The 24339-nt window shown below is 41.1% G+C and overlaps 5 protein-coding genes across 5 annotated transcripts in view; 4 read left to right on the top strand and 1 right to left on the bottom strand.

The window, feature by feature from the left end:
- Positions 1-24339, bottom strand: part of LOC137872627 (FH1/FH2 domain-containing protein 3-like) — a 63375-nt gene that overhangs the window by 11226 nt on the left and 27810 nt on the right. Inside the window, 13 exon segments of the mRNA XM_068710941.1 lie at positions 1262-1312; positions 2101-2235; positions 2672-2731; positions 3617-4024; positions 4272-4403; positions 5582-5608; positions 5811-6046; positions 6236-6379; positions 8193-8287; positions 8440-8551; positions 9178-9272; positions 21935-22040; positions 23800-23867. Of these exon segments, the coding sequence (XP_068567042.1) occupies positions 1262-1312; positions 2101-2235; positions 2672-2731; positions 3617-4024; positions 4272-4403; positions 5582-5608; positions 5811-6046; positions 6236-6379; positions 8193-8287; positions 8440-8551; positions 9178-9272; positions 21935-22040; positions 23800-23867 (1669 nt within the window).
- On the top strand, positions 10177-11591 carry LOC137872363 (uncharacterized). The gene has a single exon (XM_068710564.1). The coding sequence runs from the start codon at positions 10242-10244 to the stop codon at positions 11037-11039; it is 798 nt and encodes a 265-aa protein (XP_068566665.1). The 5' UTR covers positions 10177-10241; the 3' UTR covers positions 11040-11591.
- On the top strand, positions 14698-16273 carry LOC137872626 (uncharacterized). Its single transcript, XM_068710940.1, has 2 exons — positions 14698-14914; positions 14945-16273. The coding sequence occupies exons 1-2, from the start codon at positions 14711-14713 to the stop codon at positions 15509-15511; spliced, it is 771 nt and encodes a 256-aa protein (XP_068567041.1). The 5' UTR covers positions 14698-14710; the 3' UTR covers positions 15512-16273.
- On the top strand, positions 16507-17949 carry LOC137872951 (uncharacterized). The gene has a single exon (XM_068711491.1). The coding sequence runs from the start codon at positions 16507-16509 to the stop codon at positions 17851-17853; it is 1347 nt and encodes a 448-aa protein (XP_068567592.1). The 3' UTR covers positions 17854-17949.
- Positions 19044-21253, top strand: LOC137872625 (uncharacterized). The gene has a single exon (XM_068710939.1). It carries the CDS (start codon positions 19705-19707, stop codon positions 20662-20664), a length of 960 nt encoding a protein of 319 aa, XP_068567040.1. The 5' UTR covers positions 19044-19704; the 3' UTR covers positions 20665-21253.

The raw sequence follows: 24339 nt of genomic DNA, 5'->3' as shown, positions 1-24339 counted from the left end.
GCATGTTATTAAGAGTTAAGTAGAGCGAGTGAGAAAACTGTGTGTTGTGTACTTGGACCAAAAACCATCAATATACTCTTTAATAAGCCGTTTGTATGTGTCTGCTGAGCTGTGCACAATCAATATGTTTATGTATTGTCAAATATTGACCTAAAAACCTGGTGACACCCAGTCATGAGTGATACCGTGACTGACGATGATATAACATGGACTGTCATGAATTATGTTTATTTTATTTGATCATGAACCAAAGTTCCAGGGAGAAATACAACTTGTGTTCAGTAGCAATATTTGCGACATGCTTCAGGAATCCAGTTGCAGTCCAAGTCTAGTATGCACGCCATTGACAATCATCTTTGGACTGAGTTGTCTGTCATGAAGGCCATCATATTTCACAGACCTTTTTGTCCAGGTGTTACAGAGCTGTATCTTGTCAGACCGATTAGTCCCTCAGTGAAGTGAGCCGGGGGGAAAAAACTATATATAACACCATGATACATTAACCTCTCCGGGGGATACATCTCCCACGTGCTCACTCAGCAGCTCATCTCCCTCTCTGGCTTTCTGTCCACCTCTGTCTTGTGCTTGTTTCCTCCGTCTGTTGTTGAATCAAACTGCTCTTTTGCCCGCCACCCTTTACTTCTTTCCACTCTCACAATGTGTGTTATTATATCAACGGTGCTTTAAATTGAGGTTGAAAGAGATTTAAGCCTATACAGGAAAAGCAACAGCACAGTACATAATAAGGTGTAATTGTTTTCAGGTTAAAGAGGTTGGGGAGATACTGAATCACATTGGCTGGATTGAGTACGTTCAGTCCTGAATCTGATCGTGACCTCACCCTCCTGAGTGAATCCCTTGTTTCCTGTGATTCCCATTTGCACACAAAGATATATTTATTAGCCTCATGAAAATTATTTGTGTGTCTTTAAACGTTCATGTGCTTGAGTAAAACGCGTGTCTGCATACGTGCACGTGCATTCGGTGCGAAAGCTCGACGAATCCTGGAATTTGATTTTCTCACAGCGTGCAGCCAAAACAATCAGGCCCTTGGCAGAGCGCGGCAGTTAAAATACAGCTCTTTAAAAACAGAAAACAGGCAGACGGAGCAAAGAAAATCGGTTCAGTACACCGCCAATCTTTTTAACCTGAAAACAATTACACTATTACCAAGCTTCCCAAACCACCGGCTGACACATATTCCCCGTGGGTTCAGCTGTTCTGTGAGTGTGTGTGGTTTTGATTTAGTGCACACACTTACCTCTCCTCCCGCGCAAGCCTGGCCTCTTCCATTTTATCCACATAGCCGCGGCTGTGAGACACACACAAACAGTACATTTTAAAACATAATAATCATACCTTCCACCATTGTGGTGCTCTGTAGACCTGCCAGTGTGCACATCATGCGCACAAGCAGTCAAGGTATTGGTGTAACCCATAATTCCATATTTATTCTCATGTTTTGTATGGTCTTTTGAAAAATGTATCAAATCCAGATATTTTCATTTATCTTTGGCACTTATTTTGCACATTCATTACGGTGTAATCAACTTTGTATACTTTAATGCAGTCATGCCTATATTATTCTTTTCTTGATATGTATTATTGTATGAGAAATAGATGAAAAGATTGATACCACTCTTATATTTGCTAGAGCCAACAGCCTGTTTTTTGCATAAAGCCATAAAACAGGGGGAACAGCTAGCCTGGCAATGTCCAAAGGTAATAGTATATTTGCCAACCAGTAGCTCAAAAGATCACTAATTTAACATGTCTTATTTGTTTAATTTGTACAAATACCAAAGTTTAGAAATTTCTTAGCAGAGTCATTTCCTGGAGTCTTCGCTGGTTGCCCTGCCACCTCACGGTGACAACAAGAGCCAAGAACCATCTCGCAACTGAAAGAAACCTTATTTAAGGGGGGGGGGTCGTCATGGAATACTCTTTTGGGTTAATATGTCACTTGTGAGCTCTCCATATTTAAAGAAGTACAGCACAAAATTGTTGGATAAATCCTTTAAATTAACTTAAATTTTACGCAATCTTTCATTCTCTTATCTGTGTAGGGATCTTTCAAAAACCAAGCCAGCGATGCCTCACCTGTGCTTGTTCCTCTCCTCTCTCTCTATCCGCTGCAGTCTCTCCTCTCTCTCCACACGGCGGCGCTCTCGCTCGGCCGCCAGAGATTCCTGGTGTTGTCGGTAAGAGGAGGAGAGAAGACCTCCCAAAGCAGGCCTGAAGGAAAGAGCGAGAGAAGAATAAAAAGTTTTGATTACACAACTGCACAGCAATGCTGTGATTCTCAAGAACCATTTGGGTTTTTTAAGCACTCCACTTCACTGCAATAATAAACATTTTGTCCATGAGCCTTGTACAAAAGATTGAGGTCTGGGGTGACCAACTGTGGCAATCTGCCCATTTTTAAATTAATGAATGAATTAACTGAAATATGGCTTAAGCATATTTCTAATAAATTGCACTGTATGAACATTGCCCATTCTTATTAAAACACTTGATGTTGACTAAATTAGTGAAATGATCTGTGCATTACCTCTTATATTACATTACTCTCACAATATTTCACCATTTCTGTGAACACGGTTGCACAGGTGTGTATTTTAAGGATGTTTTCATTTATGTGTGCAGGCACATGTCGGTGCTCTCCTTTCACCTGGAGCTGGTGGGCGTACTTGGGGAGCTGAGGGAGGAGTAGGACGTGAGACTTCCATTCCTGGGTGAGAGAAGGGGTGAGAAAATGGGTGACAGTGGGTGACATCTTCAGTCACCCAGTTACACGACACCACATTGACCAAGGCTGGTGGCGAGAAACAAATGTGACACCTTGTTACATAACAGGAAGGCTGTTGGTGCAACACTAGAGTGGCATTGATTCATAACGGCTGTGTTGTTTATTCCCTTATGTTTCTGGAAGATTCCAGGCAAGGAGTTTCACCTCACTATCAGTCCGCTGTGAATCGGAAAATACCCTCTGACAAAGCATATTTATGTTAACAAGTTATTTAGCCAGGCAAACAATTAAAACTGTCCAGAGGTGAAATGGTGTAAATATGCACAATTATTGGACTGTGAGTCAGCATCTTAATATAGGATTATCATAACTTCATATGTAAATACAGTCCTAATATAGCAAGAAAGAAATCTTACGTAGTAATACAGTGAATGGAAATAGAGTTCCACTAAATAATCATACTAAGAAGAGAGGATATACTACATAGATATATACAGTAGGTACTGTACTTGAAAAGAAGGGAAGAGCTGTGACACTGGGAAACAAAGCAGTGATTGCAAACAGGTGCAAACTATCCACGCATTGACAGAGCTAAGAAAATGAGACGTGAAGGAACAATAGGTGATAATAAGAGAGTTGACAGGCTGAAGGTGTGAAGCAGTGTAGTCAAAGAAGTGAGAAGAACTGGTGAAAAGCGGAGGTGATTAAAAACAAACGTGGTGCAAAGAGATCCAAACTGGTGCAAGGGTGAAAGCCAGAAAGAGAAGTGGAAATTGAAAAAGTACAAGTGGAACACCAAAGACCTGCAAGGAAAGCGGTCTGTGCTTCTTGAACTCATGGGAGACTGAGTCCTCCTGACCGTCTAACCTGGGAGACGTCGTTTTGGGTGACTCCTCGCTGGGTTTGGGCGGAGCCGGGGGCGACGGCTCCTCATCGAGGTCGTAGGAGAAAAGATGGAAGGGTGAGTGGGGCATGTAAGGCAGGCGTTCGGGGGTGGGACGGGAGCTGCCGCGTGATGGCGGGCTGACCTCCTTGGTAGCCGGGACAGTGACGATGGACCTCTTTCTGGCCAGCAGGCTGGCCAGAAAAGAGGGTTGTGCTGGGGGGCTGAGAGGGGAGAACACTGGGGGAGTAGATGGGGAATGGAGGGTGGGTGCTGGAGGCGGTTCTGTCCGATTCCTCTGCTCCTCCTCTTTTATATTCTCCTTTCTGGAAGTGATGGTGATGGACTGGACGCTTGTTCGGTGAACTATGGTTGGAAGGTGCCTGGCCGGGCTAGGAACAAAGGAATGGATTGAGAGGAATAAATGGACGAAACTGGGCAAATGAATGAGAAGTAGTACTGTGTGTAACCCACTGGAGCCGAAACCAAGTACATAAGCCACAAGGAGATCAAACCAACCGAAAACAGTGACAAAAGAGACAACTAAATAGCTTTGTGACTTCATATACAGACTGCCTATGTACTATAAGACCACAGGTCATTACTTCATTTACATGTTACCACCATGCCCTAAAATACCTGAGGGTGGTCAGTTTAGACACTGTATCAGCCCCCTCCTGCTCATCTGAATCAGACTCAGTCACTGGAGTCTCCTCTTCCTCCTCCTCCTCCTCCTCCTCCTCCTCTATCCCATCCTCACATTCTTCCTCTCTGTAGAGGCAGGGTGGGGAAGGATGAATGGATGGTTGGGTGGGAGGGGAGGATTGAGGGAGAGAGATGATGGGATACATAAGACGAGCATGCAAATGGGAATCACCACACTTTTGAAGAAATGAACAGATGGAAGGGAACAAAAGGATGAAGGGAAGGACGGAGGGTTAGATTAGATTGATGTGTGGAAATAATATTAACTACTGCACAATCCATCCACAAAAACATTTATGACCTCAAAGACAACAGACAAGGACATGGAGAAGGAATAAAGTGATAGAAAAAGAAAAGGTTTAAGACAAGCGAAAACACAGAAATGAAACAGGGGAAAGGGAGGGTGAATGTTTCACATTACACACTCCATGTCTCCAGGAAGGTAGTTTTACATGCACAAGTACACGTTGACATGGAAAGGGAAAGGAATGCTGAGAGGAGAATAAGCCATGGCTGAAGATCAGTGTCACCCGACAGCATTGCCTAGTGAAACCAGACGAACCTTGTTGCAGAGAGTCGGAGTGTGTTGCCAGGTGTTGTTCCACAAGACCAGAGCCATGTGTGTGCGACGAATGGGACGGCCAATAAAAGTTTTGTTTGTTTTTCTGACTTCCACCCATTACTTCATTCAATCAACCATATGCAAGTGGATTCACACACAACTATGTCGAATTTTACTTCCGTTTCAAGATAAAAATGTGTGCTAGAATGCACACTCCTACACACAACCGGCATTTTAATGCTAACGAGTGCGTGGGACATAATCTGCTTCAGTCATGTTACAAACTGACAGGATAAAGAGACAAAGTGATGAGGACATGAAGAGGAAAGATTTACCTGAGGTTAGCAGCTACAGCCGGCTCTAAATTCCCCTTTTTGTGCATACATACACAGCACTGAAATAAGCCTGTGATGGTTTAATAAAGTGTACGCTTGTATTAGAATCACAAACGCTCAAGGCTTGTGCAGCTGCCGAGAACCTTTTTCTCACTTTAAGTGGAGCACTTTAAGTCTGCACCAGTATTTCCATGCAGAATAAAAAGCCCACTCAGAGTGCTCAATTGTGACACGAGACACACGATTATGTTACAGCATGTAGGTGAGGAGCAGGGGTAGGAAACCATAAAGAAGAAGGCCACAGAGGTCAGAAGCTGAACTTCTTTCTAAGAGACCTTTGAACTTACATGGATGGAAGGAAACCTGACAGTGCTCTGGAGCAGAAAATGTTGGTACAAGACAGTCAGTACTTCCCCGTTGGGCTCACTTAACACGTACGTCTCAAAAGGGATAACAAAAAATGTGGCACCAATCATTCTTTACACCTGCTGAAAACCAACACCTTTATGACGCTTTTTATAATGTCCCTATAACTTGTTAATTCTGACACTCTTTCATCTTTTCCCAGTCTCTCACCTCTCGCTCGTGTCCTCAGCTCTCTGTCCATTGAAAGGCTGGAAGCCGGCTCTCTGTGGGGACGCAGGGCTGCAGGGGGAGGCCTGACCGGATCGCCCGAGAGAGGCCCTGCGGCTCCGCCTTCTCTCTAGGCCACACTTTTTGTCACCGCCCCCAAGGCTGACTCGTCGGCGGTCCCGGCGTCCCGTTGGTGGAGGCTGGCTGTCATCGTCGCCATCTTCATGCAGTAGGGTCATCTGGAGGAAAAGTTGATTGGGTGGGAGTTGTGACGGAGAACTGACGTATTAAGCAAATGTACCACAAATACTGTATGGAGTCCTATTCATTGGATGTAAGCAGCACTTACTAGCTGAAATCTTAAACAAAACCCAAATACCCGCTGACAATATCTTCTTTCTGATCTTATGACTTCCTGTGTCACAAACCTCATAGATGTTGAGCTGCTCAACCAAGTCCAGATCTGTGCCTTTCCGCCCCAGATGTCTTTGGGACACTGTGTCCATGCCTTGTTCCTCCAGACCATCAACCATGTCGTAAAATGAGTCCTGATCAGGCAGTGCTGCAAGTGTCTGCCGAGAGAAAAGGAGACGGATAAGTCATCAAGGCGTAACTGAGGTTTGAAATGCTTTTAAACATTTAAGCGTGTCACAACTTCAGCCAGGCTTTAGTTTATCATTTGTCTGTCTCCTGTTTTGCCACACTAACTCTCATGTCATTTCAGAATCTGCCACTCCCCCCCGCTCTGCACTAATTGCTGATTTCATTTCACCTGGCCTGCCCCACCTCCATACTCACCTGCTCCTCATCAGCAATCAGCCCCTCAGTGTATATGTACCGGCCCATTTCACTCAGTTCTCTGCCAGATTGTCTAGTGTGTTTCCCTTGCTATCCAGCAACCTGTCATTCCGATTCTGATCCTGATTATTCGTGTATTGACCTGCCTTTTTGGACTTTGGACCTTCCCTTTTGCCTGCTCCCACTGGATTTGTTTGCCACGCGGATTACTACCTGGTTTGACATCTGCTGGTTATTAAACCCGGTTTCTACACCTGAACTGTTTTCTGTGTCGTGCTATTGGGTTCTTGTCTGTCGTTTTGTGATACCTGACAAAGCGGCTAAATTCCCAAATATTGCAATGTTGCATTTACAGTAATTTCATTATAGTTGGGGCAGGCAATCCCTGAAACAGCACAATTGAAGAAATGTTGGGGGAAACGCTGGGATATCTTTAATAACACAATTAATTAAAAAAATGAAATAAATAACATTAAGGAAATAAAAGGGATGTTTTATAGACCAGACCAGTATGGGTAGTTTTGCAAAACCTCAAGGCGCAAAATGCGCCACTTTTTTAGAGAGGAAACCAAAGATCCCAGATGTCAATGTAATTTGACGTGTGTTTGAATCATAATTTTGACCAGTTGTATGTCTATACATATTTGAAAGAATTACCAGGTATTGTTAGGCTAAATGTCATCTGTTAATTACCAACTTGTTTATAGCCAGCTATTTGATCTACAGCAGAGGTCTTCAACATGGGGTCCGCGAAATTTTTGGATGATTAGACAATTTTTTTCTTTTTTTTTTTTCCCAAACATGAATCTGTCCATTATTTTAATAGTTCAGTATTGTATGCAAGATAACAGGTATGTTTATGCATGGCAGTGGTACTAATACTCCATCACTCATTTTCATTTCCACATTTATGTTTAAAATAAAAACATCAATTTAAATAGCTTGTATGCATGGTTATCATGCAAGGTATGTTTCTAAATGGCAGTGGCACGGCCACCCTACTCACTATACCTTGCACATGTTTAAAATAAAAACATGAATATATGAACCTGTGTATTATTTGATTAGCTTAGTATTGAATGCACAATAACAAGGTATGTTTACACAAGGCTCTAGGCTCAATTTAATATAAAACGCAATTTTAAACAATATATAGTAGGGGGTCCCTGCTCCATCTCTCTATTAGTTTGGGGGTCCTTGGCCTGAAAAACGTTGAAGACCCCTGCTCTACAGTCTGATGCTGCTGTACTGTATGATTGTACTGCAGCTATTTATCCTTCAGTGATAACTGTCACCAGCATCATTTAGTCATTCACCACACTGAAAGTGAATCTTCAAGTATCTTGCCTGAAATGTCTGGTTTGATTTGTTTCACAACTTGCCACACACCAGATTTCCGGAATTTTCCCATTTCTCTTCTAATGTCACAGCTTTCCCCAAAAATACGGTGCGGCCTTTTGGATGGCGGTCTGGTCTGTAGTACCAGTGTCCATATCACAGTTATATTTTCCTCTATCCAGTACATAATATTAAAAAAATAAAAAAGTATAGAAACATTCAGTATAGAAACACTACAGATATGAGCACCTTATTAATGAGGGTCATGGCGTAGACCAGCAGCTCTGTGTCCACTCCGTCCTTCTCATGCAGAATCTCCATAGTATTGGACCACGGCTTGCATCCTGGAAATCAGTCCATTACAAGTAAAAGTCACTCTCGATGCAACCACACCTTACATGTCAACCTGGGCCAAAAACTAAATAGTTAAATGACACAGAACAATGAATGAGAACAAGCTCCTCTGCAGCTGGCGGCGTGTTGACTGATTTAATACCTCTCTTGGTGTCCACAGAGGTGATGGCTTCTATCAGCAGCGGGGCGTTGGACTCGGAGTACTCAACAAACACCAACAATAGCTTCAGAGTTGTTTTCACCACCAGACGGAACTAAAGAGGGAGAATACAAAGTTAGAAACTCACACAGACACAGAAACAACACAAACAGTGGATATATTATGATGGCCATCATGTTGGAAACACATTTATTCGCATCATGATATATCTTTAAATCCTTGTTTATTTGGGGCTTCTAGACAAGAAGCATGATATAGATTTAGCCGTTTGGGCAACAAGGAAATTCATATAGACCTTATTTATGTTTAGTGTGTATGTATAGCTCTAAATAATGTTGTCTCACTCATGATAAGATGGCTTAACGATGTCACTCCAAGTTTTACAAGTTTAATATTAGATAAAGATAGGGAGTCCTTTTGTTGTAAATGTGCTACTATATGTCCATATTGAAAATTATTCAAATGAATGACATTTTTATAAATTAATTAAAAAAAAAAAGAAACAATGCAATGTTGTGCTTTAGCCACTGTAATCAAAACTGATACTTTAAGTGCAAAGAGCACCTTCACACAGTTATGAAAATACCACAAGGCCAACAAAAGACACCACAAACAAGCCAGGACACAGAATACATCGACAGCCTGCTTGAGTGTGTGTGTACGTGTGTGTGTGTCTATATTTAGGTTGTTGTTGTTTTTTGTATGGATGTTCGGCTATACCTTGGAGCCAACAAGAGTGTACAGCCACTGGATTGTCTCAGCATGCCCAATGACACCGTTCATCCCATCTACATACAGCATGATCTGCCCCAGAGCTGAGAAAGAGGGAGGAGAAGGAAACAAAAAGTTAGCGGGAAAGGACAAATATAGAAAGATGATTCAACACTTGCTGTAAACAAACCAACCGAGCACACCAAATTGCAACTGTGTGCAGCACACAGGTCCATCTACAGTAGCTATATATAACAGGGACTAAAAGTTTCCTCCCTTGGATCTTTATGATCTTTAAAACACAAAGAGCAGAAAATAGAAATGATTTGGAAGCCTAAGTGGTATACTTTATTTTATATAAAGTAGTTCAAGCTCAACCTGCTTACACATTAATGGATAATAAAGTAGAAATGTAATATATGTACCTTAAATTACTTGAGAATTTGTTGCTAACACTTCTGGAAAATCCACACAAAACAACTAACTGAGAAGGAAGTCTGATGAGATGCCGGCCTACTCAGAAACCTGGAGCTTGGTTAGAAAGTTGAGGTGGACAGAAGAGAACTGGACACTTAACCAAAGTATAAATAAATTGTTTTGTGGTGGATGGATAAAACTTTACTTACGCTACTTTATTTATTAATTTATTAGAAAGACAAATCTTGAGATGTTTTGACAGACAAAAACATTCAAATCAAGCAGAAAATAGAAATGGACGCAACTCTTTTTTCAAGTCTCAGTGGTATTGTTTTCCACTTGATTTTCATTGTTATTATTTTATATACAGGAGTTGAAATATGGTTTCCCCCTGACTGAATGAACTTTGAGTTTACGATCTATGTAAGCAGACTTTGCAGTTCCACTCTCTCCTTGATTTATGACCTTTCCTGCTGTTGATGGTAAGCCAACCTCTTACATGCACTCACACCGAGTCAAAATGAAAGTGAAAACAATTCTGTTATATAATGCTACTTTCTAGATAATAAAAAAAGTTTCTGTGAAGAAAGAGGTCAGCTCACACACATCGAGAACAAGAGACAGAAGAAACAAGTTTGTTTTCATCCTCCTCAACCATGTATATGGACTCAAATTTGAAAGCTGAAGTTTTGTCTTCAATTCTTGGACAAATCGTTAAACCCTATGACAAGAACTTGTGCAAGACAAAAGACAATACTTTGAGTGTTGATGACTTTCATCTCCACAACCTCATCGGGAGACAACATGGGAAGCAATTTTTCATCGACGGGAAAAACTTTTTTGACTCTGCGTATGACTACGACTTCACTGATCTCTCTGACTCGGCTGAGTGTACGAGAGGGGAGGAGCTTTACCAGCGGCCAAAAGGTTGGTACCGCATGGCCTTAAAGGTCAAAGGTAGATATCCAGATGGAGACGCCTGGTTGGGCACAAAAGGATGGAGGAGTCACTCTGTGCCTGGAGAATGGCCTGTTTCCTACCACGGAACAAGCTTAGATGGAGTCAAAGGCATCATCAGGAGCAACTACACAGCTGGAGGCAGAGCCTTGTATGGCAGAGGAATCTACTCAACACCAGACATACATGTTGCTGAGAGAGAAGACTATGCCAAGACTTTCACATCCGAGACGACTGGGAAGAGTTACAAAGTGATCCTGCAAAATCGAATCAATCCTGAGAAGAGAGAGATTTGTCAACGATCTGATTATTGGCTCATTCCTGTTCCCAAAGGAGCTTCTGCTGCTGTGGAGAAACAGATAGTGGAGAGCTCCATTCGACCTTACGGCATTCTGATTAAGGAATTAAATGGCAATGAAAGCAATGATGATGACGCTGGTTTACTCGGTAGTATTCTTCATTCATTGTATTCCACAGTTCAATCACTGTTTAGGTAGAGCCAGAGCAAGAGTCTAATTGTCTTTAATCTTTTCATTTATATCCATTGTATAAACCAATTAACAAAATTATTGTGTCCAAAATTGTTGGGATGGAAGATCAACAACACAAACACATTACGAGTTTGTTGTTATATCACCTGAGAGACTACTGCAGTGATGTGGGCAGGGCTGATGGGAAAATCAATAAACCACAACCACACGGATGAAAAAGACTGAGTTGTTGATGGGAATTAATTTCATGAATAACAACAGAAGATGTTTTGTTTCCTAACTTTTACTTAAACACTTTTCTTACTGTTATAGAGAAACACTGATAAGTGCTTTGAGAACTACCAGCTATGATTAGAAAATATCAGCAGAATCTTGTGGTTAAGAAACTTAAAGAAAATCAATGATGATTTATTTTATCAACGCATCTGATGATTTTAACACTACAAAAACTTATTTTTCACTGAACTTTATTCAATTCAGTTTCCTTGTTATACCTGAAAAACATTTTACTTAATTGTTCATGTGTTACTCTATATAAATAAAGAGTTGTTAATTATCTTCCCTTTAGTGTTTTATTGGTGCTAGGATTTCCTACAGAGACTCTTGAAACTGAAAGTTTAGCCATCGGTTGTGCAACTCTGTCACCTGACAAAAAACAAACAAAAAAACACCACAGTCCTTATAATACAAATAGCTTGATACGATCTGAAGTAAAGAATGGAGAACTCTCTGTAAAGAATAATGATTCAAAACAAAGATTGAGAGGGCAAATCTTGATACCTTATGACAGACAAAAAGCAGGAAATAGAAATAATTTGGATGCAGTTTTCTTTTCTAGCCTGAGTGGTGTTGTTTCCCACTGTATTTGCATTGTTAGTTGTATATGTACAGCAGTGGCGGCTGGTAAATAGAGGGCGCTAGGGCGGCGCCCCCCTTGAGCCACAAAAAATAAAAAAAATAAAAATAATACTAATAATAAATTATACAAATTGTCAATATTTGTGTATTTGAAATATGGAATGCACCCAGTAATATGTGTAAAATATGATATCTGCGCAAAATATATGCTTTTCCTGCACTTCCTCTGCGCCTGTCTGCATGTATCAGCAGCTCTGGGGCGCTGGAGAAATCGCCCACAGGAGGCGGGTCTATGAAGCAGTTTAGCCAACTGCTGATTAAAGATATGAATGTGTGACATACATTTAGCCAATCAGCGTCCTCAAATAGATTACGCTTGGAGCAGAAGTTGTATCGCCCCAAATTGCGCGTTCTCGTCAGGAGTAGTCTCTACAGGCGAGCGCGAGCGCCAGCGCGAGCACATCACCTCCAAGACCCGTCTGAGAGGAGAACTTTGGCGGAGAAACTGCAGTGAAAGAGCTGATATCAGATCAACCTGACCTCACAATCAGACAGCAGACTAGCGGGAAAGGGGAGCAGTACATGCGAAGCTGCTCTAGTAGCTGTACACCAGAAATATTTGGCTAGCTGGATGCAGTCATGCTAATAACGTATTTAGCTTTTTAAAAGAACGGGACAGATCCAGCATGGACAGTTAGGGAGTGAGGGACATGAAGCACCTGTCTGAGAAATGGATATATAGTTATAAATAAATAATTATATATATACAAATAAATAATTATATATATGTGTGTGTGTGTGTGTGTGTGTGTGTGTGTGTGTGTGTGTTTTATATTATAGTGAATATTATTATATGATATATATATTGTTATATTGTACTGAATTGCCTGTGAGGGTGACAAAAATCAGATGTCCTGACGTGTTTGTGAAAATGTTATTTACTGCTTCTTTTCGTGTTGGAAAATGTTTTAAATATTTAATTGCAAAGTAGTAATGCGTGTTTGACACCTTAATTTTTTTTTGCATTAAATCATACTGGGATGTTTGCTGAAATTGATTGGATGTGGCACAGCCCTACCTCGACATTTTTCCACCAGCCGCCACTGATGTACAGTAGTTGAGGTGTGGTTTCTCTCTCACTGAATGAGCTTGGAGCCCAGTATCTATGAAAGTAGAAGTTACAGCTTTATGCCTTGACATACAGCCAAGATTCCTGCTATGATGTTAAGCCAACCTTTGAGATGTAGCACTCGTATACTGTTCATTTACATGATCCACTTCAAAGTCAGTAGAACAACATTTTTTAAATACTTTCAAAGAGGGGAATGTAAAACAGGTTTCTGTCGTAGCTGTCCTCTGTTGCTCTGTTGAAAGCAAGTTTCTGTGAAGAGAGAGAGCTCAGCTCACACACATCGTGAACAAGAACAAAACACGTTTGTTAATTGTTCGTTTGTTACTCTATGTAAATAAAAAGTTGTTAATTATCTTCCCTTCAGTTTTCTGTTGCTGCTGGGGTGTTAGAGGATTTCTACAGAAACTCCTGCAGAATTGAAACTGAAAGTTTAACCAGCAGTTGTGCAACTCTGCCAATTGACAAAAATTAACCCACCACAGTCCTTATAATACAAATGGTTTGGTACGATCTGAAGTGAAGAATTGAGAACTGATTCAAAACACAGATTGAGAAGGCACGTTTTGATACCTTATGACAGACAAAAAACAGAAAATAGAAATGATATGGATGCAGTTTTTTTTCTGTTTTTCCACTGTATTTTCTATTACAGAAAGAGGCATGTTGTTAGTTTTATATGTACAGTTGTTGAGATATGGTTTTCCTCTCACACAATGAGCTTTGAACTTTATAAAGTGTTTTATTGGTGTTAGGGGATTTCTGCAGAAACTCCAGCAGAATTGAAACTGAACGTTTAACCAGCGGTTGTGCAACTTTGCCAACTGACAAAACTAAAACCCACCTCTGTTGCTCTGTTGAAAGCAAGTTTCTGTGACGAGAGAGAGCTCAGCTCACACACATCGTGAACAAGAGAAGAAGAGAGAAACTTTGTTTTCATCCTCCTCAACCATGTATATGGACTCAAATTTGAAGGCTGAAGTTATATCTTCGCTTTTTGGACAAAATGTAACACCCTTTGACAGGAAAAGATGCCAGACGACAGCAAACATTTTGTCTGTTGACGACTTTCATCTCCACAACCTCATCGGGAAACAACAGGCTTGTGCTGAAGATTTTTTCATTAACGCAGAAAACTTTTTTGACTCTGCGTATGACTGTGACTTCACTGATCTCTCTGACTCTGCTGAGTGTACGAGAGGGGATGAGCTTTACCAGCGGCCAAAAGGTTGGTACCGCATGGCCTTAAAGGTCAAAGGTAGATATCCAGATGGAGACGCCTGGTTGGGCACAAAAGGATGGAGGAGTCACTCTGTGCCTGGAGAATGGCCTGTTTCCTACCACGGAACAAGCTTAGATGGAGTCAAAGGCATCATCAGGAGCAACTACACAGCTGGAGGCAGAGCCTTGTATGGCAGAGGAATCTACTCAACACCAGACATACATGTTGCTGAGAGAGAAGACTATGCCAAGACTTTCACATCCGAGACGACTGGGAAGAGTTACAAAGTGATCCTGCAAAATCGAATCAAGCCTGAGAAGAGAGAGATTTGCCGACGATCTGATTATTGGCTCATTCCTGTTCCCAAAGGAGCTTCTGCTGCTGCGGAGAAACAGATAGTGGAGAGCTCCATTCGACCTTACGGCATTCTGATTAAGGAATTAAATGCCGATGATGAAAGCAGTGAAGATGAAAGTGGTCATGTTGAAAGCAGGTATGATTATAGAGGTGATGAAGATGCAGGTGATGATGACACAGATGATGAAGATAGAGGTGATGAAGTTACAGGTGATGATGACACAGGTGATGATGATAGAGGTGATGAAGATACAGGTGATGATGATAGAGGTGATGAAGATACAGGTGATGATGATAGAGGTGATGAAGATACAGGTGATGAAGATACAGATGATGATGATACAGGTGATGATGATAGAGGTGATGAAGATACAGGTGATGATGATAGAGGTGATGAAGATGCAGGTGATGATGATAGAGGTGATGAAGATGCAGGTGATGATGATAGAGGTGATGAAGATACAGGTGATGATGATAGAGGTGATGAAGATACAGGTGATGATGATAGAGGTGATGAAGATACAGGTGATGATGATAGAGGTGATGATGATACAGGTGATGATGATAGAGGTGATGAAGATACAGGTGATGATGATAGAGGTGATGAAGATACAGGTGATGATGATAGAGGTGATGAAGATACAGGTGATGATGATAGAGGTGATGAAGATACAGGTGATGATGATAGAGGTGATGAAGATACAGGTGATGATGATAGAGGTGATGAAGATACAGGTGATGATGATACAGGTGATGATGATAGAGGTGATGAAGATGCAGGTGATGATGATAGAGGTGATGAAGATGCAGGTGGTGATGATGATAGAGGTGATGAAGATACAGGTGATGATGATAGAGGTGGTGAAGATACAGGTGACGATGATACAAGCGATTATGAAGCTGTTTAGGTAGAGCCAGGGCAAGTGTCTCATTGTCTGTTGCTCAAGGGGCCTTTTAAGAGCTTTATTCCAGGATTATGTCCTCCCTTGTCTGCTACCATACTGTCTTAACGATGTAAAATATGCATTATCTTTTAATCCATTGTAAAAAACAATTAACAAAGCTATGTCCAAAATAGTTGGGATGGAAGATCAAAAACACGAGCACATAACATTAGGAGTTTGTTTCTACATTATAGCTTTATTACAGACATTATTGCATACATAAAGGCCTGAAAACTTTTTTTGTCGATCAGTTTGTTACTATGAATGATACGGGTCCTACATGAACACACAATTTTGTTAAATATACAATCATGTTGATTTTTTCACAGAGGAGATTGCTCTATTTGTGTTGGGTCTGTGCTCTTGTCACTGTTTGAAGTTCTTGAAAGAATGTTAGTCTCTTCATGAATAATAATTCAAGATGTTTTGTTTCCTTACATTTACTTGAATTTTTTGACTACTGTGATAGAGAAATACTCATTTGAAAGAAGGTTTTTTTGGTTCTTTGAGAACTACCAGCTTTGATTAGAAAATATCTGCAGACTTGTGGTTAAGAAACTTTAAGAAAATCTATATCTGATGATTTATTGTATCAAAACATCTGATGATTTTAACATTGCAATAACATCTTTTTCACTGAACTTACTCAATCCAGTTTCCTTGTTACACCTGAAAACACGTTTGTTAATTGTTCGTTTGTTACTCTATGTAAATAAAAAGTTGTTAATTATCTTCCCTTCAGTTTTCTGTTGCTGCTGGGGTGTTAGGGGATTTCTACAGAAACTCCAGCAGAATTGAAACTGAAAGTTTAACCAGCGGTTGTGCAACTTTGCCAACTGACAAAACTAAAACCCACCTCTGTTGCTCTGTTGAAAGCAAGTTTCTGTGAAGAGAGAGAGCTCAGCTCACACACATCGTGAACAAGAGAAGAAGAGAGAAACTTTGTTTTCATCCTCCTCAATCATGTATATGGACTCAAATTTGAAGGCTGAAGTTATATCTTCGCTTTTTGGACAAAATGTAACACCCTTTGACAGGAAAAGATGCCAGACGACAGCAAACATTTTGTCTGTTGACGACTTTCATCTCCACAACCTCATCGGGAAACAACAGGCTTGTGCTGAAGATTTTTTCATTAACGCAGAAAAGTTTTTTGACTCTGCGTATGACTGTGACTTCACTGATCTCTCTGACTCGGCTGAGTGTACGAGAGGGGATGAGCTTTACGAGCGCCCAAAAGGTTGGTACCGCATGGCCTTAAAGGTCAAAGGTAGATATCCAGATGGAGACGCCTGGTTGGGCACAAAAGCATGGAGGAGTCACTCTGTGCCTGGAGAATGGCCTGTTTCCTACCACGGAACAAGCTTAGATGGAGTCAAAGGCATCATCAGGAGCAACTACACAGCTGGAGGCAGAGCCTTGTATGGCAGAGGAATCTACTCAACACCAGACATACATGTTGCTGAGAGAGAAGACTATGCCAAGACTTTCACATCCGAGACGACTGGGAAGAGTTACAAAGTGATCCTGCAAAATCGAATCAATCCTGAGAAGAGAGAGATTTGCCGACGATCTGATTATTGGCTCATTCCTGTTCCCAAAGGAGCTTCTGCTGCTGTGGAGAAACAGATAGTGGAGAGCTCCATTCGACCTTACGGCATTCTGATTAAGGAATTAAATGACCCCTGTGGGTCAAGCCCCACTTCCCGGTCCAAGCCAACTGCCGCCCTGACTGAAGCACCGCCACCAATACAGCATAGGTTGCCCCTTCACCTCGGCCCTCAGTTACCATCCATTTGCCCGCTCTTCCCTCCTGCAACCCTCATTGCTGGGGACTCCGTGGTTAGAGGCATTCGCTTTTTTAATGCGGACACTTGCTGCTTTCCCGGTTCGACTGTTCCCGACATTCTGGCGAATCTCCAATCACTTCTGCCAACGCTCCCCTCTTCAGTAAACAGACTCATTGTGCACGTTGGAACTAATGACACAGCCAGACAACACTCTGAACTGACGAAAAAAGACTTTAACGATCTTCTAGAGTTCCTTAAAAAATCAGGAAAGGAAGTGTTTTTATCTGGCCCCATTCCGACTCTTAGCCGCGGGTCTGTTCGTTTTAGCAGGATCCGCTCACTCAACATCTGGCTCCAGTCCGCTTGCAGGGCTCACAATATTGGTTTTATTGATAGCTTTAACTTGTTTTGGAATCGTCCCAGCCTCTACGCAAGAGACGGTTTACACCCAAACAAAGCTGGCGCTAAAGTACTAAAAGCCAATATTCAGTACACTGTTCACTCCTATCCGCATGACTGACTGTTTACACCTGACACACGCGATCCTGGATCCCCCGTCCTCTGTCACTCTTCCTCTACGTTCATTCATCAGCCGCATGACCCCAGCAGCTCCCCCTATGAGCTCAGCAATCCGCCATCTGCAGCAGCTGAGTTTCCCATACAGACGGTTACATCAGTGAGGCTGCCACCCCGGTCCCTTCGTCACCACGGTGGAGTGAACTTTTCAAACCTCCGTTCATTCAGCCGTGCCTCCAAATCGGCTGGAAACTGCTTGAAGATTAGAATGGCCTTAGCTAATGTCAGATCACTGACCAACAAGACATTCATTTTAAAAGGACTTTATTAACTCCCACGAGTCGGATGTTGTATCTGACAGAATCCTGGCTTAAAGACGAACACAGTGCCTTCTCAGAGCTTGTCCCTACTGACTGTGGATACACTAACTCTCCCAGACTGACTGGTAGAGGTGGTGGGCTTACCAAAGTCTTTAAGAGCAGTCTCTGTTGCTGCCAGGTTAAAATGGATCCATTCTCCAGCTTTGAGCTTTAACTCTTTGAGTTTCCACAGTCCACCAGAACTTTATGTGCACTTGTCTATCGGCCTCCTAAACCCAATAGTGTTTTTATCCAGGAGTTTTCTGAATTATTAGCTGAAATCTTCCCAAAATATGATAGTATTTAAATTTTTGTTAATTTTCATTTTCATGTGTGCTGCTCCTTTAAGCCAATGGTGAATGACTTTTTAAACCTGATTGACTCTTTTAATCTTGAGCAGCTAGTCTCTGGTCCCACTCAAGAACACGGTCATACATTGGACCTTGTTTTATCTTTTGGTATTTCTGTAAGCATCAGCAAAATTTGTGAAGCAACGTTGTCGGACCACAAGCCTGTCATCTTTGAAGCTGTCACTGTTGGCTCAGACACTCCCCCCCGTCCCCCGTCACTGTTCACTGCTCTCGTTTTATAAATATACAATCATTTTGGGAGGTTTTTCACAGAGGAGATTGCTCTATTTGTGTTGTTCTTGAAAGAGTGTTAGTCTCTTCATGTTTCCTTACTTTTACTTGAATTTGACTACTGTGATAGAGAAAAAAGCTTTGAATAGAGAATATCTGTAGACTCTGATGATTTATTGTATCAAAACATCTGATGATTTTAACATTGCAATAACATCTTTTTCACTGAACTTACTCAATCCAGTTTCCTTGTTACACCTGAAAACACGTTTGTTAATTGTTCGTTTGTTACTCTATGTAAATACAAAGTTGTTAATTATCTTCCCTTCAGTTTTCTGTTGCTGCTGGGGTGTTAGAGGATTTCTACAGAAACTCCTGCAGAATTGAAACTGAAAGTTTAACCAGCAGTTGTGCAACTCTGCCAACTGACAAAAATTAACCCACCACAGTCCTTATAATACAAATGGTTTGGTACGATCTGAAGTGAAGAATTGAGAACTGATTCAAAACACAGATTGAGAAGGCACGTTTTGATACCTTATGACAGACAAAAAACAGAAAATAGAAATGATATGGATGCAGTTTTTTTTCTGTTTTTCCACTGTATTTTCTATTACAGAAAGAGGCATGTTGTTAGTTTTATATGTACAGTTGTTGAGATATGGTTTTCCTCTCACACAATGAGCTTTGAACTTTATAAAGTGTTTTATTGGTGTTAGGGGATTTCTGCAGAAACTCCAGCAGAATTGAAACTGAAAGTTTAACCAGCGGTTGTGCAACTTTGCCAACTGACAAAACTAAAACCCACCTCTGTTGCTCTGTTGAAAGCAAGTTTCTGTGAAGAGAGAGAGCTCAGCTCACACACATCGTGAACAAGAGAAGAAGAGAGAAACTTTGTTTTCATCCTCCTCAACCATGTATATGGACTCAAATTTGAAGGCTGAAGTTATATCTTCGCTTTTTGGACAAAATGTAACACCCTTTGACAGGAAAAGATGCCAGACGACAGCAAACATTTTGTCTGTTGACGACTTTCATCTCCACAACCTCATCGGGAAACAACAGGCTTGTGCTGAAGATTTTTTCATTAACGCAGAAAACTTTTTTGACTCTGCGTATGACTGTGACTTCACTGATCTCTCTGACTCTGCTGAGTGTACGAGAGGGGATGAGCTTTACCAGCGGCCAAAAGGTTGGTACCGCATGGCCTTAAAGGTCAAAGGTAGATATCCAGATGGAGACGCCTGGTTGGGCACAAAAGGATGGAGGAGTCACTCTGTGCCTGGAGAATGGCCTGTTTCCTACCACGGAACAAGCTTAGATGGAGTCAAAGGCATCATCAGGAGCAACTACACAGCTGGAGGCAGAGCCTTGTATGGCAGAGGAATCTACTCAACACCAGACATACATGTTGCTGAGAGAGAAGACTATGCCAAGACTTTCACATCCGAGACGACTGGGAAGAGTTACAAAGTGATCCTGCAAAATCGAATCAAGCCTGAGAAGAGAGAGATTTGCCGACGATCTGATTATTGGCTCATTCCTGTTCCCAAAGGAGCTTCTGCTGCTGCGGAGAAACAGATAGTGGAGAGCTCCATTCGACCTTACGGCATTCTGATTAAGGAATTAAATGACGATGATGAAAGCAGTGAAGATGAAAGTGGTCATGTTGAAAGCAGGTATGATTATAGAGGTGATGAAGATGCAGGTGATGATGACCCAGATGATGAAGATAGAGGTGATGAAGATACAGGTGATGATGACACAGGTGATGATGATAGAGGTGATGAAGATGCAGGTGATGATGACACAGATGATGAAGATAGAGGTGATGAAGGTGCAGGTGATGATGATAGCATGTGCATTATCTTGTAATCCATTGTATAAACCAATGAACAAAGAGGAGCATAAGGAGTTTGTTTCTACATTATAGCTTTATGGCATACATTATTTTAAAGGCCTGAAAACTTTTTTTGTCGATCAGTTTGTTACTATGAATGATACGGGTCCTACATGAACACACAATTTTGTTAAATATACAATCATGTTGATTTTTTCACAGAGGAGATTGCTCTATTTGTGTTGGGTCTGTGCTCTTGTCACTGTTTGAAGTTCTTGAAAGAATGTTAGTCTCTTCATGAATAATAATTCAAGATGTTTTGTTTCCTTACATTTACTTGATTTTTTTGACTACTGTGATAGAGAAATACTCATTTGAAAGAAGGTTTTTTTTGGTTCTTTGAGAACTACCAGCTTTGATTAGAAAATATCTGCAGACTTGTGGTTAAGAAACTTTAAGAAAATCTATATCTGATGATTTATTGTATCAAAACATTTGATGATTTTAACATTGCAATAACATCTTTTTCACTGAACTTACTCAATCCAGTTTCCTTGTTACACCTGAAAACACGTTTGTTAATTGTTCGTTTGTTACTCTATGTAAATAAAAAGTTGTTAATTATCTTCCCTTCTGTTTTTTATTAGTGCTGGGGTGTTAGGGGATTTCTACAGAAACTCCTGCAGAATTGAAACTGAAAGTTTAACCAGCAGTTGTGCAACTCTGCCAACTGACAAAAATTAACCCACCACAGTCCTTATAATACAAATGGTTTGGTACGATCTGAAGTGAAGAATTGAGAACTGATTCAAAACACAGATTGAGAAGGCACGTTTTGATACCTTATGACAGACAAAAAGCAGAAAACAGAAATGATATGGATGCAGTTTTTTTTCTGTTTTTCCACTGTATTTTCTATTACAGAAAGAGGCATGTTGTTAGTTTTATATGTACAGTTGTTGAGATATGGTTTTCCTCTCACATAATGAGCTTTGAACTTTATAAAAGTTGCTTTTGCAGCTTTTCTCCCTTCTGGATATATAGCCAAGTATCGTGGTTTTGATCACAAGCCTTAAATCACTTATATAATACTAAACTTTGATTTACATTTTACACTAAAGTTACTAAAGCAACATTTTTGAAAGTCTTTCAAACAGAGAAGACAATAAAAAGAGGTTTCTGCTGTATGCAAATGAGATCTAATTCTGTATTTGAATATGATATATATATATATATATATATATATATATATATATATATATATATATATATATATATATCATTAGAGAGTGAGAGAAACTATACCTCTTAATATGTAGTTCTGGTAGTTCTGGTCAGCTTCTGCTCCCACCTTGATGAGACACGTCAGACCTTCAGCCATCACAAACTCATGGACCAGATCTTTGTCATCCTGAAGTTAAACAGAGGAAGAGGGCATAGAATAAGTTAATACAATAAACACTAACTGTGCACATATAGAACCACACATCATCCCTTATCTCATGTATTCAAGTTGCATTCTCTTTTGTGACCACATGATGTCAGTAATGTGCATGATTTGGACTTATGTTGACGGTAAATAAACGTTCAATCCCCCACATGTTCAGGCCAGCTGACACACTCTACATGCCAACAGCCACGTGTTTCACAATTTGTTGCTCTTGCGATATCATGTCTCATAACAAAAACTAAATTAAAAGGATGATGAAAGCACTTCGAGGAAACTGTCTGACCAAACTCAAAGAATGCTGCCCTCAGGTTGCTATCAACTTTGTGACGCATCATTTCATTCAAGGGCTTTAGGTGAAACATGAGAACCAGGAAGAAAGTCATGTCATTGGCAGAGGTTGTGTTTTTTGTTGAGACTAAGTTGCACAAAGCTTCATGCAGCAGCAGTGGATTGACGAGAAGATGTAAAGGACGTTTTCATTCGTTACTCACTTGCAATTTTTCTTGTGCCATTTAAGTGTGTGCAAATTGTATTCATGATACTTACAATAGCACTCAATTTCTGCAGTAATTCAAAGATCTCAAATTGCTGTTTTGTTTCACACACAAATGTAATGAATAACGCAGCTTAGTTAGTGGCCCTAAGCTGCAAACCATGACGCTTTACGTACCACTCTAGCGTTCAGCGGCGGTGTGTCACTATACTTGTCACATGCATAGTGCCTTTTCAAAATAAACTTCCGTCTTGACAGAAAGTTAGGTTTGGGCAACATAAGGATTTCGTTACATTTAGGAAAAGAGCATCGCGACGACTCACGTAACCTGCTTGTTACTAACGAGTCACCTGGCTAGCAACTCACAGAAGTCCCATGACTAACAACACTAATGACTCACACGACGAATGACTGACGGGACAAAATGTCAACTTTACTTTGTTTTGCACGGGACACTACAGCGGTCCCCGCTTGGATTACGTAAGTTGCTTTGCCGCAGGTGGGTGCGTCGCATACACACGCTTCGTTATTTGACGCCTTGGGAGTGAGAACAGGTTGGTTATTATTGTCTGTGTGTGTGTGTGTGTGTGTGTGTGTGTGTGTGTGTGGGCATGTATTACTCATGTTGTGGGGACATCTGTCTACATAGTCAAATTGTGGGGACTCGCGTTCCTTTTGGGGACAGAATGCAGGTCCCCATAACGTAAGTCATTATATTCTAGGGTGAAAGCTAGGTTTAGGGAAGTAGCAGTGGGGTTAGGCTAAGTCTCCAGGAAATGAATGGAAGTCAATGTAATGTCCTCTAATGTGATGGAGACACGACTGTGTCTGTGTGCGTCTGTGTGTGTGTGTGTGTGTGTGTGTGTGTGTGTGTGTGTGTGTGTGTGTGTGTGTATGTGTGTGTGTGTGTGTGTGTGTGTGTGTGTGTGTGTGTGTGTATGTGTGTGTGTGTGTGTGTGTGTGCTCTAGAAAAAGCACTTGGTGTTTTAGGTGGCTGACTCCTCTCATCTTAAAATAAAGATTCACACAAAAACAAATGCAAACACTCACACACGCACACACACAGACCTACACACACCCACAGAGGTACACGCACACACACAGGGAGAGAAACGCCACGTTGATGGAGATCCCTGTCATCATGGAGACGCACGGTGGCCACAGTAACCAACTGTATTCTGCAACAACAAACTGACAGTAATTGCATGTGAAATATGTGTGTGTTACCTGAAAAATTTGCTTTAGAGAGAACAGTGCCCTTCTCAAGTCACGTCCATTGGAATTATACAGCCTTTCTGGAGAGAGAGAAAGAGACAAAGGAGTGGTTATTATTATAAAATTCAACGGTAACAAGGCTTAGTAGAGTGACTCATTTCAAAAAGCTCTCAGAAAATGTCAAAACGATTCAACAACATGTTTCGACCTGACCATATAAGCAAGCTTTGTTTTGCCACAATCTATTTGTATTGTTCATTCACCGGTGCACCTTTCATCTCTCACCAATCCTCATGTGTTTCATGACTAGATCAATAAAACTTGGAAGTAAAATGAGTCTCAGCTGTGCAAAAGTTGCACAATGGTTTGAATATGCAGAGGAATGCCGATAGAGTTGATGGAACCAATCACATTGTTCGGCTCTGACCACCTGAGGCAGGCACTTCATCACACACTTTCACCACGTCCTCACAACACGTGCGTGGTCTCTCTCTCTCTCTCACACACACACACACACACACACACACACACACACACAAATGCACACACACG

This window comes from Cebidichthys violaceus, unplaced genomic scaffold (assembly GCF_023349555.1).
Source record: "Cebidichthys violaceus isolate CVI_PGR_0920_01 unplaced genomic scaffold, fCebVio1.0.p SCAF_16, whole genome shotgun sequence".
NCBI classification, from domain to species: Eukaryota; Metazoa; Chordata; class Actinopteri; order Perciformes; family Stichaeidae; genus Cebidichthys; species Cebidichthys violaceus.
The sequence above is the reverse complement of the archived record's forward strand: the minus strand, read 5'-3'. Positions and strand labels throughout refer to the sequence as shown.